The sequence below is a fragment of the Tarenaya hassleriana genome, unplaced genomic scaffold (assembly GCF_000463585.1).
Source record: "Tarenaya hassleriana unplaced genomic scaffold, ASM46358v1 Cleome18, whole genome shotgun sequence".
In the NCBI taxonomy this organism is placed as follows: Eukaryota; Viridiplantae; Streptophyta; class Magnoliopsida; order Brassicales; family Cleomaceae; genus Tarenaya; species Tarenaya hassleriana.
Window position 1 is genome coordinate 2,700,475 of NW_010965216.1, and position 15,861 is coordinate 2,716,335.

The 15,861-nt window shown below is 37.0% G+C and overlaps 2 protein-coding genes across 9 annotated transcripts; both read left to right on the forward strand.

The window, feature by feature from the left end:
• Nucleotides 1-504: 504 nt before the first annotated feature.
• On the forward strand, nucleotides 505-5,046 carry LOC104810550 (probable LRR receptor-like serine/threonine-protein kinase At1g51820). Of its 6 annotated transcripts, none has more exons than XM_019202223.1 (13): nucleotides 505-586; nucleotides 728-1,265; nucleotides 1,399-1,877; nucleotides 1,964-2,108; nucleotides 2,206-2,277; nucleotides 2,383-2,454; nucleotides 2,882-2,959; nucleotides 3,046-3,257; nucleotides 3,628-3,848; nucleotides 3,931-4,057; nucleotides 4,150-4,215; nucleotides 4,359-4,548; nucleotides 4,638-5,046. In XM_019202223.1, exons 1-13 carry the CDS (start codon nucleotides 505-507, stop codon nucleotides 5,044-5,046), a joined length of 2,691 nt encoding a protein of 896 aa, XP_019057768.1. The 6 variants fall into 6 exon arrangements, with proteins under 6 accessions (XP_019057768.1, XP_019057770.1, XP_019057769.1 ...); XM_019202225.1 differs by having other exon boundaries at nucleotides 3,046-3,230; XM_019202224.1 differs by having other exon boundaries at nucleotides 3,046-3,230; nucleotides 3,643-3,848; nucleotides 4,132-4,215.
• A 3,990-nt stretch (nucleotides 5,047-9,036) lies between these two features.
• On the forward strand, nucleotides 9,037-14,155 carry LOC104810551 (receptor-like protein kinase At3g21340). 3 transcript variants are annotated; one of them, XM_010536895.1, is made up of 13 exons: nucleotides 9,040-9,457; nucleotides 9,589-10,126; nucleotides 10,268-10,746; nucleotides 10,841-10,985; nucleotides 11,080-11,151; nucleotides 11,243-11,314; nucleotides 11,404-11,481; nucleotides 11,563-11,744; nucleotides 11,835-12,085; nucleotides 12,189-12,315; nucleotides 12,412-12,477; nucleotides 12,574-12,763; nucleotides 13,598-14,155. In XM_010536895.1, exons 1-13 carry the CDS (start codon nucleotides 9,376-9,378, stop codon nucleotides 14,004-14,006), a joined length of 2,691 nt encoding a protein of 896 aa, XP_010535197.1. In that variant the 5' UTR covers nucleotides 9,040-9,375; the 3' UTR covers nucleotides 14,007-14,155. The 3 variants fall into 3 exon arrangements, with proteins under 3 accessions (XP_019057744.1, XP_010535197.1, XP_019057745.1); XM_019202199.1 differs by having other exon boundaries at nucleotides 9,037-9,457; nucleotides 12,189-12,477; XM_019202200.1 differs by lacking the exon at nucleotides 9,040-9,457 and having other exon boundaries at nucleotides 9,789-9,871; nucleotides 9,981-10,126; nucleotides 12,189-12,477.
• Nucleotides 14,156-15,861: the final 1,706 nt, after the last annotated feature.

Below are 15,861 nucleotides of genomic sequence, written 5' to 3' on the forward strand. Positions count from 1 at the left end.
ATTAAAAAAAATGGCAAATCATGTATGACCATTTCACCAATTTATATAATCTCATAAATTATATACCAAATAATCAAACAAGTACAAGTCTATTTGATGATCGCTGCATTGCACGCACGTTGCCGCTCTTCATATTATTTATTCATCAACGATTATTATACAGAGTTCATTTTGATGAGTTTATGGACATAAAGCTGTTTATTGTTGATGATTGAAAATAAACACATGGCATGCCATCAGTCACTTGCCTTCTGCATTGAATGTGAGGACCAAATACTCAGTGTTGGGTTTGACTTGTTCCTTGGTCTGAAAGACAAGCAAGACTTTTGCTAGAACAACCTGTCTCATTTCTCTAACATTATTTGAAAAAAATAAATATGTTTGTCCAGTTTGCAGTGGGAATATATGTATTTCAATCAAAAATAATGTTTTGTTTAATGTTAATATACGTATATGTACACAATATTTGATCTCATTTTACGTCTCCCTGGAAAGCAAGAGAAAATGGAGAGTCGTCAGGGCGTTTTGTATGTATGGATTGGAGTATTTGCCTTTACATGTATTGTTCAAGCTCAAGATCAACAAGGTATATATATGCCCATGTTAACTGATATTACATTCTTTTATCAAATCAGAAATTTAAGCATCTCCTTTGTTTATGTAAAATGATCTCTCATCCTTGATCACATAGATGTATATATCTCTTCAATGTCTGTCTTAATAACAGGATTCATCAGTTTGGATTGCGGGTTGTCCCTGAATCTGTCTCCTTATGATGAACCATCAACGGGATTAACATATATATCGGATGAGAAATTCATCGAGAGCGGAAAAAGCGGTAGAATTCAGAAAGATTTGGAGGCAACCTTCTTCAAGCAGTACTACAATCTCAGATACTTTCCATATGGAAAACGAAACTGTTATAATCTGAACGTCATGCAGAATGGGAATTATCTTATCAGGACTACCTTTGTGTATGGAAATTACGATGGTCTTAACAATTACCCGAGTTTTGATCTGCATCTTGGCCCGAATATTTGGGCAACGGTTGATTTGAATGGAAAACCAAATGCTACAATCAAAGAGATCATCCACACTGCAAGATCAAAAACTTTGCAGGTATGTCTTGTTAAGACAGGAAGAACTACACCGATGATATCGACCTTAGAACTTCGACCGTTGAGAAATGACTCTTACACTTCTCAAAGTGGGTCCTTAAAGATGTTTTTTCGGATGTATTTTAGCAATGCAGGCCGCATGATACGGTAAGTAAATTCTATCTGATTGACTTTACTTTTCGATTTCGCCACCTTTGTCTTAGCTTAAACTAAAAGAAAAGGCAATAGGATCAGAAACAAGATCTATCGGTTCGTTTTGTCTAACGTAGGATTATTCTAGGTACCCTTCTGATGTCTATGATCGAAGATGGTTCCAATACTTCCAAAACGATTGGACGCAGTTAACTACCACACTTAATGTGAACACTTCAAAAACTGATATTGACTTACCACAAGGCATACTCATGACAGCCGCCACGCCCACGAATGCTTCTGCACCACTGTCCATTACATGGTCTTTAGATAATCCTACCGATCAATTATACTTCAACCTTTACTTTGCCGATATTCAAACTCTATTGACCAATGGCACGAGGGAATTCAACGTTAGTTGGAACGGACACTCTATTTATGGACCTTATAGTCCCCCAAAGTTGGAATTAGATTATATCTACTCAACATCACCTTTCACGTGCGAGGAAGGAGGTTGCATTCTCAACCTTGTGAGGACTCCGAGGTCAACTCTCCCGCCTCTACTTAACGCCATGGAGGCTTATGTTGTTGTTGAGTTTCCGCAGTTAGAAACGAATAAAGACGATGGTACATTGTTATATATTATTTTCCTATACAAATATAATTCATTATTTTGTATGTCGATGTTCTAATTTGTTGAACGTTTACTGCAGTGGATGCCATCAAGATTATTCAAGAAACTTATGGATTGAATAGAATCAGCTGGCAAGGAGATCCATGTGTTCCTAAACCGTTCTTGTGGGAAGGCTTGAACTGCAATATCTCGGACAATTTTACTGCTCCGAGTATCATTTCCTTGTAAGATTGTCCAATCACCGACTCCAGATCTTGTTTGAATCTTGTGTTTTCAAATGCACAATACTTTGACATGTACCTAATTATGATCTTCTGATAGGAACTTGTCTTCAAGCGGATTAACCGGGGAGATAGCTCATGTCCTGCAATATCTGATCCAACTAAAAGAACTGTGAGTAGCTTCATATAGCCAACTATAAAAAAAAATTTCTTACATAAGAGGCAAATTGGATGTATTTGTGGTGATATTTTTGTTTTCGCAATTTGCAAATGTCAGGGACTTGTCGAACAACGGTTTGACCGGAGAAGTGCCCGAATTTCTAGCAAACATGAAGTCCTTATTGGTCATGTAAGTCACTACAAAAGAGTCAAAATGTTTGTCTTTTGGAAATTTTTGGGGAACACAACATATTAATAAACGTAGTTGTAAAAATCTGAGATAAATATACGAATTTTAAAACTTTTGAAAAAAACACATAAATTTTACTTAACTTCTACATTAAAACTTAAACTTTTAAACAGTTTCCAGAAACTAACTACCATATCATGGTGGTATTTTGGAGCCATTCAAAAGTTTAGAATTTAATTCCATGACGGTTTTTAGGAAACATTTAAAAATTAATGATTTATTTTTATTATTTTAAAAATTCAGAATGTAATATAGAAGTTAGAAAGTGTTCCTGTATTTATTTGAAAATTTTAAAATTCGTATTTACCCAAATGTTTTTTTTTTAAATTCTCAGATGTTTAGTTTAATTTTTTGTATGGCTTAACAGAAACTTAAGTGGGAATAATCTTATTGGATCAGTTCCTCAAACCCTTCTGGACAGGCAGAACAATGGCCTGGAATTGAAGTAAGGTTAATTTTGGTGATCAAAATTATCCAACTTCTTTGTTTCATTAGTCAATATATTGGATAATTGCCACATGATTTCCGCAGACTCCAAGGAAATCCACATCTTCTTTGCCAGTCAGTCTCATGCGATGATGTCGGAGGTAAAGGAAAACATCATAAAAAGAATACCATCATACCAGTTGTCGCATCAGTTGCCTCGGCGACTGTTCTCATAACTGCATTGTGTCTCTTTTTTACTTTGAGGAAGAACAAGCCTTCAAGTGTGGAAGGTATTACCAATACACTCATCAATATTTGTACATTATATAATATAAAAAAACATTTATTTTTCAATTTTGACAAAAAAATAATTTTTTTTGGAAAAAAAACACTAAATTATTTAAATTGTCCAAAATAATTCTTGAAAAGTGTTATATGAAACCAATGGAACTGACGTGACATCGGAATAAATTTTTGCACGTCACGTTGACATTTCTGCAAGCCACATATGTTCGGTTCGTTTAATATGTCAGTTTTCGAATAGTTCAAATATTATCTTGGACAATTTAAATAGTTTTAATTTTTTTTCTAAAAAAATGTTTAGATTTTTTTGTCAAAATTAAAAAGTTAAATGTTTTTTTTTCCTATAATATATTATTTGAAATTGCAAAATATTGAACAAGTTAGATTTCTGCTACACAGTTCAAAGTCCTCTACCATCAATCGCTATGAAAAACAGAAGGTTTGCTTATTCAGAGGTTCAAGCTATGACAAACAACTTCGAGAGAATTCTAGGAAAAGGAGGATTTGGAATTGTCTACCACGGTTATGTGAATGACGCCGAAAAGGTGGCTGTTAAAATGCTTTCTCATTCATCAGCTCAAGGATACAAACAATTCAAAGCCGAGGTATAAATTACTAGTAACAGAAATATAATATATCTATGATGACCCTTCAATAATGGATCATGTGTTTTCGATGGCATGTTAGGTCGAACTTCTTCTTAGAGTTCACCATAAGAATTTGGTTAGCCTTGTCGGATATTGCGATGATGGAGACAACTTGGCTCTCATATATGAATGCATGGCCAATGGTGATCTGAAAGAGCATTTGTCAGGTAAATATTTTTTCAAGGGTGACAAGATATATAACATATTTGCTTCAAAAATTTATATGTTCAAATTAATAAAGGTTGTTCTAATTTCATAGGAAAATGCGATGGCTCGGCATTGAGTTGGGGAACTAGACTTAAAATAGTTGTTGAGGCTGCGCAAGGTCCTTTCCAAGTTTATCAATTTATCAATCTCAGTCATTGTATTTTATACCTATGTTTCTATGAGTTGATTGTAATCACCATCGTGATAATCTAACCAAACCGTTATGATAATATGTTCATTGAAATGATTTTTTTTGCATAGGATTGGAGTACTTGCATAACGGATGCAAACCACCTATGGTTCATAGAGATGTCAAAACTACGAATATATTGCTTAACGAACACTTACAAGCAAAACTCGCCGATTTCGGACTCTCGAGAACTTTCCCGACCGAAGGCGAAACTCATGTGTCCACTGTTGTGGTCGGAACTCCCGGTTACCTTGATCCAGAGTAAGTAATACATATAACAAAAATGTTAAAAAATATCCTTCTTTCTTGGTCTACTACAAAATACTAAAAGAGGTGTATTTTTGTTTCAGATACTACCGAACAAACTGGTTAACTGAGAAGAGCGATGTGTATAGTTTTGGTATTGTACTATTGGAAATCATCATGAATCGTCCTGTGATCGACCAGAGTCGCGAAAGACCTCACATAACAGAATGGGTGGGGTTAATGCTTACAAGAGGAGACATCAATAAAATTATGGATCCAAAACTATTCGGGGAATACGACACAAACTCGGTTTGGAAAGTGGTTGAGCTTGCAATGTCGTGTGTGAATCCCTCTTCGTCGAGAAGACCGAACATGTCTCAGGTTGTGATCGAACTAAACGAGTGTTTGGCGTCGGAAAACTCGAGGCTCGGGACAAGCCGAGACATGGACTCAAAGGGTTCCATTGAAGTGAGTATGAGCTTTGGTACTGAAGTGAACCCTAAGGCTCGCTAATTATCATTGCGAAGATTCAAGAATCTCTCTTCTGTTTTTTTGTTGTTGTAAAGGTTTATCATTTGGTCTCTCAGCTATAAGAAGTACGAATTTAATTTTAAGCGTTGCGGATAAGTGTGTATATGTCATTACCTTTTTTAAAACAAATTGTTGTGAAGCTGACTCGCTTAGTAATTTTCATTTAGTAATCTTCTAATTTCCATGTTTCATATTGAACAACGCCTTTTTAATATCCATATTTATACACAAAAAACCGTAACATGATTTCGATAGGGATGGATATTTTAGATATAACTTAGTTTATTTTCCGGTTCAAGTTTTTTATTTTTACTAAAACTACAACATTTTGTTTTTATGTCAGGGGATTTGCTCCCATGTTTTGCTTGTCAGGAAGTATGATCGGTAGTCATCAGGGGCGTATTTCCACATTGGTTGATCTTGTTCCTCGGTGCCCACCGGCGGTGGAATGGTGGAGAGCAAGGTGAGAAACTCTTGTTGCCGATCTGATCTTGCATTTGGCATAATCCAATTTCCACCTTGTACTGCACTTCGGACCTTGGCAAGGTTTGGTACTCGAAAGCTCCGGGGACCCGATTCACCAATATACTCGATCAATGGACCTAGAGATGTCCAAGGGTCATGCCAAAATAGGGTGTTTTCACTGTTTCCAAGATTAATCCTTAGGAACTGTTTCACTAGCTCCTTCAAGCCCAACAAAACCCCTTAGCCTTGAATATATTCACCTGTGTCCAAGCAACCCATAGGGAGCCTGATTTTGAAAACAAGATCCATTACATATCATCTGCGAAAGTTAGATGAGTAATAATAGGTGTATGACATTGCGGATGTACCTGAAAGCGACGTTCACTACCTCCTTTGTCCAGCATGCGGGTTAGTATTTCCATGGCTAAGATAAAGAGATAGGGGGAGATCGGGTCCCCTTGCCGAAGACCTCGCCTTCCCTTAAAGTAACATGCCAGCTCGCCGTTTACAACCACTGAGAGCTTCGAGGTACCCATACATGTAGATATCCTGCCCACAAATGATTTTGGCAGATGCAAGGCTTGCAGTATTCTTTTGATAAACTCCCAACTAACCAAATCAAATGCTTTTCTCATATCGAGTTTCAACATCACTCGTTTTGCTGCACTAGGCTTGTTGTATTCTCGCACTAGCTCGGTGGCCAGCAGGATGTTTTCTAACATCAACCTCCCATTGAGGAAAGCCCCTTGATTCGACGAGATTACATTCTGCAGGACTACCTTTAATTTCTTGGCCAAAAGGGTGGATATGAGTTTGTATATGGTGTTGCAACAACTAATAGGTCGGAAGTCCTTCAGTGCTACTGCCCCTGGCTTCTTAGGAACCAATACAATAATCGTGGCGTTTAATTGTCCCAACAATTTTCCAGTTTGAAAAAACTCTTGTACAACTGCTATTACCGAGTTCTCAATAGTTTCCTAAATAGAGACAAAGAACTCTTTTGGGAAACAATCCGACCCCGGAGCCTTGTTATTGGCCATCCTAAACAGACAATGTTTGATCTCATCCCTAGTCGGCACTGCATTTATAATAGCTGCAACATCTTCTAGGCAGGCAAAAGGGATGAGCTCCGTGAGGACCTCAACAGAGAGCGACTCAATGGACATGTCACGTTGACCAAGTAGGTTGGTGAAGTAGTCTACTGCATGCCGCTTGATTTCCACATTGGTTTGTAGTCGGTTTCCTGCTGCATCATCAAGTAAATGTGGTTTTTCGATGTTCTTCCCTTTACTACCTTGTGGAAGTATTTAGTATTCTTGTCTCCCATTGCTAGCCAATTGATCCTTGATTTCTGCCTATAAAAAGCTTCCTCTGCTGCTATAAGCATGACCCATTCAGACCTGAGATTATGCTCGTCAAATACACGTGCATGAGTAGGGTTAAAGAATAGTTCCTGCTGCGCTAGTTTCAGTTTTTGAGTCACAAGTTGCACCCTTTTTGACATTCAGATCACGGAGAGGGCCTTTCAAATCTCGGAGGCCCTTGCAGAGCTGAAACTACCTCGACCCTTCCCATCGCAAGCTCTCCCACTTTTCTCGAATGACCTTCGAGAAGTCTGGGTGTAAGCTGATGTGTTGAAAGCATTTAAACGGTCTTCGTACATTAGTTTTTGTCGACGGCAAGTGCAAGAGGATCGGTGAGTGATCTGATGGCCCAGGCACCACAAACTCAACAAAAGCATCCGGAGAGCAATCCTGCCAAGATTCATTACAGAATGCCCGATCCAACTTTACACCTAGTGGTTCTACACTACTCTTATTGCACCATGTGAAATAGAAACTTTGAAGGGAATTTCCAATATCTTCGAGTTGTTGACACAATCCACAAATTCCTCTATTCCTTGCCCCGCAACCATAATCCTTGGGTAGTCAGATCTTTCCATCAGGTGAAGAATCTGATTAAAATCGCCTAGGATGAGCCAAGGCGATGATTTTCAGTGGTTGGTAGACAGCCAACTTGTTAATCTCAGCCCAAAGTTGTCGTCTCTCTTGCAGGTGGTTTGACGCGTATACAAGTGTTGTCGTGAATGACGAGACTTGTCCGGGAACCCAACACCAAAGGTGATAGTATGCTTTGTGGAGTTATAGACTGTCACCGTCAGCGTCGGATCCCAGACAAGCCATATCCTTTTGGAAACATCATCTGCGTAATTGCAAAAAGCCCTCCAACCAGGCGGGATTGCAGCCTCAATTCTGCCCTTATTTACTTCCTGAATGTGTGTCTCAATCATCCTCCTATCCATAGCTTATTGTCCAAAATCCATTTCCTGACAAAAAACTGCTTTCGACGGTCATTCAGGCCCCTTATGTTCCACGCAAAAATTATGGGTTCCATACTAATCGTCTAGAATTGGCTCATGGCCTTTCGGCCATGATGCTTTGATTTTCCTTTGCCTGCTGAGGATGCAGTAGGTGGTGCAAGAATTTTACCCTGCTTCTTTGCAGTTGTAGCTGGGCTGTCCAAAATCTTACTTCGCTCGCTCGGTTCTGTCTGAATTCCTAATTTCTGCTCTTAGGCTCAATCACCGGTGGCTCTTGCTGCGTGTGGGTCGGCACAGGTTGTCCAACTAAGCTAGTTCCTCCATCTGGGATCAGAGATGTTTTGGGGCCTGCCTGAGATTCTATCATCTGCATTTCTGATGAGCTGGCCAACAGTACATCTGAAGATTGACTGGCCTTATTTTGGTTACTAGCCAGCGTATCCTTAGGCTGGACTGATTCAGATTCTGCTGGCCTCTTGGTATTAGGTTGAGGCTTCATAGCTAGAGCTCGCGGGTGCTGATGTTTCGGGCAGTGCTTGGCATTGTGCCCAACCGCACCACAAGAACTGCATTGGGGAGGCAACCAGTCGTAAGCAACGCTCACCCGATGTTCACTTCCATCCGGTAAGTTTATTGCTAACTGATTAGGCAGTGGGTATCTCAATAAGTTTTTTTCTTGTGTAACAAAACTAAAATGTGTAACCTTATATTAGCTCTAGAAAGGGCAAACTATATCTATCTTTTCAATAGTGTTATGTAATCCCGTGACATTCATAAAACTTTCATCATCAAGTTGACCTCGACATTAAATTTTTGGTTATTCTGTGTAATTAATTTGGGCATTCCATGGAAACTCGAGTTTCTTTCGATAATTATTTTCCTAATATTGTTTCTTCTTATTGAAACAAATTCAATGAAGTTAAACGATTTTCTGTTTGCTCTTCAACATGGTTTTTGGATTCTCTGCGTATCATAAAAAGATCTTTATTATATTACAACATTCCACGTCTTTGATTTCACATTTAAACTAAAAAAAAAGCAAATCATGTATGACCATTTCACTAATTTATATAATCTCATAAGTTATATGCCAAATAGCCAAACAAGTACAAGTCTATTCGATGATCGTTGCATTGCACGCACGTTGCCACTCTTCGTATTATTTATTCATCAATGATTATTAATTACACAGAGATCATTTTGATGAGTTTATGGACATAAAGCTGTTATTGATGATGATTGAAAACAAACACATGCCATGCCATCACCCACTTGCCCTCTGCATTGTTATATGAGAATGTGAGGACCAAATACTCAGTGTTGGGTTTGACTTATTCAATGGTCTGAGAGACAAGGAAGACTTTTGCAAGAACAACCTGTACTACGTGTATTCTTCTGGGAAACAACTTGTTTCAATATTTCTCTAACATTATTTAAAAGACATATATTGCAAGTGCCAAAGCTAATGTTTTGTATATGTACACGCATTTTATCTCATTGTTCATCTCCCTGGAGAGGAGGAGGAAATGGAGAGTCGCCGGGTGGTTTTGTATGTATTGATCGGAGTATTTGCCTTTGTATGTATTGTTCAAGCTCAAGATCAACAAGGTATATATATGCCCATGTTAATTGATATTACATAATTTTATGAAATCGCATCTCCTTTGTTTATGTAAGATTATCTTTCATCGTTGATCATATATATGTATATATCTCTCCAATATCTGTCTTAATAACAGGATTCATCAGTTTGGATTGCGGGTTGTCCCCGAGTCTGTCTCCTTATGATGAACCATCGACGGGATTAACATATATGACGGATGAGAATTTCGTCCAGAGCGGAAAAAGCGGTAGAATTGAGAAAGATTTGGAGGCAACCTTCTTCAAGCAGTACTATAATCTCAGATACTTTCCAGATGGAATACGAAACTGTTATAACCTGAATGTCACGCAGAATGGGAATTATCTTATCAGGGCTACCTTTGTGTATGGAAATTACGATGGTCTTAACAATTACCCGAGGTTCGATCTGCATCTCGGCCCGAATATTTGGGCAACGGTTGATTTGAATGGAAAACCAAATGGCACTTTCGAAGAGATCGTTCACACTGCAAGATCAAACACTTTGCAGGTATGTCTTGTTAAAACAGGAACAACTGCGCCGATGATATCAGCCTTAGAACTTCGACCGTCGATAAATGGCTCCTACACTACTCAAAGTGGCTCCCTAAAGATGTTTTTCCGAGTGTATTTCAGCAATGCAGGCGGCATGATACGGTAAGTAAAGTCTATGATCTAACTGACTTTACTTTTCGATTTCGCCACCTTAGTAATGGAACCCTTTGAAGAAAAGGCCATTGGATCGGAACATTGAAACAAGATCTATCGATTCTTTTGTCTAACACAATATTATTCCAGGTACCCTTCTGATATCCATGATCGTAGATGGTTCAAATACTTCCAAAACGATTGGACACAGTTAACCACCGCACTCAACGTGAACACTTCGAAAACCAGACTTGACTTACCACAAGGCATACTCACGACCCCCGCCACACCCACGAATGCCTCAGCACCATTGTCCATTACATGGCAATTGGACAATCCTACAGATCAATTATACTTCTACCTTTACTTTGCCGATATTCAAACTCTACTGGCCAATGACACGAGGGAATTCAATGTTACTTGGAACGGGGACACTGTTTATGGACCTTATAGTCCCCCAAAGCTGGCATTAGATTATATCTACTCAACATCACCTTTCACCTGCGACAAAGGAAGTTGCACTCTCAACCTTGTGAGGACTCCCAGATCAACTCTCCCGCCTCTACTTAACTCCATGGAGGCTTACGTTGTTGTTGAGTTTCCGCAGTTAGAAACGAATAAAGACGATGGTACATTGTTATATATACTTTATTTTCCTAGACAAATACAATTCATTGTTTTGTATGTCGCGCGATGTTCTCATTTGTTGAACATCTACTGCAGTGGCTGCCATCAACATCATTCAAACAACTTATGGATTGAATAGAATCAGTTGGCAAGGAGATCCATGCGTTCCTAAACTGTTCTTGTGGGAAGGTTTGACCTGCAGTACCTCGGACAATTTTACTGCTCCGAGTATCATTTCCTTGTAAGATTGTCCAATCACCGGCTCGACAACTTATTTGAATCTCTTGTTTTCGAATGCACAATACTTTGACATGTATTTACGATGGTGTCCTTAGGAACTTGTCTTCAAGTGGATTAACCGGGAGCATAGCCCCTGCCATACAAAATCTGACCCAGCTACAACAACTGTAAGTATCTCGGCACCAATTGTTCTTCCTTACTTTTAAGATACTCATTCATTTTCGTGTTTTTTTTTTTTTTTTTTTTTACTAATGTTAGGGACTTATCAAACAACAATTTGACTGGAGGGGTGCCCGAATTTCTGGCCAACATGAAGTCTTTGTTGATCATGTAAGTAACTCTAAAAGAACCAATAAAGCTTAAGCCTAAGAGATATGTTTCAAATTTTCTGATGATTAGTTTTGTGTCCGACATAACAGAAACTTAAGTGGGAACAATCTTAGTGGATCAGTTCCTGAATCCCTTCTCAACAGGCAGAACAATGGATTGAAATTAGAGTAAGATTTTTCGATGAGAATTTATCCAACTTCTCTGTTTAACTATCACTATATCGAATAATTAACACTTGCTTTCGACAGACTCCAAGGAAATCCGAATCTTCTCTGTCGTTCTATCTCATGTGGTAACGCAGTTAATGAAGGACATCACAAAAAGAATGTCATCGTACCAGTTGTCGCATCGGTTGCCTCTGTGGCCATCCTCATAGTCGCGCTGGCTCTCTTTTTTGTTTTGAAGAAGAAAAAGGCATCAAGTGTCGGCGGTACTAGCAATGCATTCATTAATATACAAACACTATAATATAATGAAACTAAAAAATCTTGCTATAACACCAACCTTTCGGCTAATACAGTCCAAAGTACTCTACCGAGTACGGGAACACCAGTTGCCAGATCACCTCAATCGTCTCAACCATCGATCGTAACTAAAAACAAAAGGTTTGCTTATTCGGAGGTTCAAGCTATGACAAACAACTTCCAGAGAATTCTTGGGAAAGGAGGTTTCGGGGTTGTGTACCACGGTTATGTGAACGGCACCGAGCAAGTGGCCGTCAAAATGCTTTCTCATTCATCATCTCAAGGGTACAAACAATTCAAAGCTGAGGTACATTTACCAAAATGTTCTTTTCATTTCATGAAATTATAATTTATAACCAAAAAAATATGAGATACTTATAATGATTCTTCAAAAATGGATTTCACGTTAGGTCGAACTTCTTATGAGAGTTCACCATAAGAATTTGGTTAGTCTTGTCGGATACTGCGACGACGGAGATAACTTGGCTCTCATCTATGAATACATGGCCAATGGTGACTTGAAAGAGCATCTATCAGGTAAACGTTTTTTTTTTTCAAAGGTGATAAGATATATAACATATTTTCTTCAAACATTTTCTATGTTCACATTTAAAATTTGTCCCTATTTCACAGGAAAACGAGATGCCTCGGCATTGAGTTGGGGAACTAGACTTAAAATAGTTGCTGAGGCTGCTCAAGGTTCGTGCCAAGATCGGTTCATAACATTTTTTTTATCTCTGAGTCTAACAAAACCTCTATGATGATCGGTCCATTGGAATGTATCTTATTACATAGGATTGGAGTATTTGCATAACGGATGCAAACCACCTATGGTTCACAGAGATGTTAAAACGACGAATATATTGCTTAACGAGCACTTACAAGCAAAACTCGCCGATTTCGGACTCTCTAGATCTTTTCCGACGGAAGGTGAAACTCATGTGTCCACTGTTGTGGCCGGAACTCCCGGATACCTTGATCCAGAGTAAGTAATACATAGCGTTCTCAACATAAAAATGATGTAGAATCATTTTTTTCTTTCTTCGTTCTACTATGATAGAGATAATATAAAAAAAACTAATAGAAATATACGAATTTTATTAGCGATAGACCATTTCGCTTACTAAGCGAATAACCAAACCGAATCCAAACATAAAATCGAAAGGTTATACTTTCTCTAAACCCGAAAAATCAAAACCAAACCGAATTGATTTAACAAATAAGTAAAAAACCGATAATTTCTTTAAAAAAAATGAGTTTTTTACAACAACAAAAAAACAAAATTTAAACCGAACCGAATCAAAAACTAACCAAACCGAAGTTTATATACAAACCGAATGATTATAGTTTTTCCATAATCGAACCCGAATATAATCAAACCGAGCCCAAACCGAAATCCGAAATGATCACCCCTAAATTTTATTACAAAAATCGAGATAAACATACAAACTTTAAATTTTTAAAAAAATATATGAATTTCTTACCTATTACTAGTTAAATCTATTAACTTTACAAGGATTTCCAAAAAAACTATACGGAATTTTATAAGGATCACAAAACTATACGTCAAGCATGAAACATCATCTATTACAGTATAGTTCTTTGGAAGTCAGTATAGTTCTTTGGAAGTCCTTGTATCATTTTAACACATGAGTAGAGAAAAATTGGTATATTTTCCTACAAGTTCTAATGTTTATGCATCAGTGGGGGAGCTTTTAGAACGATTGAGTTTCTATATAGCATTTTTTAATTATAATTGATTACCTATTAAATCGAATATTCTCCTAATAATTGTTAATTCTGGGTGTGTTGTTGACAGATACTACCGAACAAACTGGTTAACTGAGAAGAGTGATGTGTATAGTTTTGGGATTGTACTATTGGAAATCATCACAAACCGCCCTGTGATTGACCAGACTCGTGAGAGACCACACATAACGGAATGGGTGGGGCTAATGCTTACACGAGGAGACATCAATAAAATCATGGATCCAAAACTGTATGGAGATTATGACACAAACTCGATTTGGAGAGTGGTTGAGCTTGCAATGGCCTGCGTGAATCCTTCTTCATCAAACAGACCGAACATGTCTCAAGTTGTGATCGAACTGAACGAGTGTTTGGCGTCCGAGAACTCGAGGGTCGGGACAAGCCGAGATATGGACTCAAAGGGTTCGATTGAAGTGAGTATGAACTTTGGTACTGAAGTGATCCCAACGGCTCGCTAGTCCTCCACGTGAAGATTCAAGAATCTCTCCTTTATATATATATATATATATGTGTGTGTGTGAAATTTCAACTTTTGGTCTCTCATTTGTGAGATACGCTAATTTGGGTTCCATGCATTGTGGATATGTGTACACTGACTTATTTTTGCAAGCTTCCTTTAATAATATTTTTTTTGGTAATGGAGTATTATGGGACGACACTCATACCAGAGACAAAAACAAGACATTTGATTGGAATTACGTTCCTATCCCCAAATTGAACTTTCATTTTTCTTAATGAACACTGAGTTTCTCTTAGCTTTTTCTTTCAAAGAAGAAGGAGGAGGAGACCTCCTCACCATAATTCGGTTGGAGGAAGACATTTTGGATTTTAAATTTTGTTAACTTTAGATTTAAATTTTTCGATTTAGAAAATATTATACTTATTCTATTTCTATACCGACTTTGGGTTAGGCAATGATTATTTTCTAAACAAAATATTCATTTTAAGGTTTTGTTATTAATAATCCATTGCTTGAATTAATTTTATTTTTTCAATCTGTTAATTTTTCCTTTGATTTATGAAAAAATAATTTATAATCAACTTTTACATAATAAATATTATTTGATTAAATTTTTATTTTATAATTACTTTTACGTAAGCTTCTATCCTGTTAGAAGAATAATTCTATTACTATACCAACTTTTATATAAAAAATATCCTCACCTTGTTAGATAAATATATTTTGTATTTAAATTGTGTTATTTTTAGATTCAAAATTTTTGAATTTTTAAAACATCATATATTTTCTATTATGATACCAAGTTTAGGTTAAATTGTGATTATTTTTCAAATTAAATATTCAGTTTTAAAAATATTCATTTTTTATGTTTTGTTATTAAAAATCCATTATTTGAATTATTTTTATATTTCCAATCCTTTAATTTGATTTCTGTAATCAATTTTTTATAATAAATATTATTTAATTAGATTCAATTTTAATTTTATTTTATGTAAGATTCTATCCTGTCAGACGAATGATTATAATTCTTTCACAACAGAAGAAAATTCATGTGCTCTTATTATTCATGTCTCTATATATATAACAGATATATATTTTTTTTGGGTAAACTAAGAACAGAGCTGACATTGGTTGATTTGGCCAAAATAATGTATGAACTTAATATCGTGGTATAGTTGGTATTTATTCGGTTCAGTTAATCGCTTATATACAATTTGTATTATTCACATTATTATACGATGTTTGATTCGATTTGATTCGATTCGGTTTCGATTTTTATTAAGAACATTATTTTTTTAAGAAAATCGGGTTTTTTGGAATGTAACATTTTGTTGGTTTTGATTCATTTCTGATTTATTCATTTTTTAAAAACATAACCGTAAGAGATTGGTTCTTCGAACTCTCACCGAATCTCTCAGATCTCGCAAAAACAGAAAAGAAAAATGACACAGCGGATTAGGATTTCAGTACCGAGTTCTAACACTCGATACCTACGTCTCGGGAAGACAAATAGCGTTTGCTAGGGTTTACAAGAGAGAAAGCCGCCGGAGAACCGCCGGAAAGCAGTACCGACTCACGGAGAACGAAAATATCTCTGCCGAAAGAGAGAACCAAAAACCGAAAACGCATAACAAATTATAGAATGACAAAAAACCCTAATCTCATAATCTCCAGATTGGCATTTTACCAAAATGTTCCTCCGTGTTTTGGAATTCTGTAACCGAAACTGAAACTTCAAAACCTTCTATTTCGCCCAGAAACTTTGCTGAAGACTCAACAAAACTCCACCTTCTTCTGTAAAACCTGTAAAGAAAGGAAACATGAAGAAAAACAAAAAACACGTCAACCCTAGC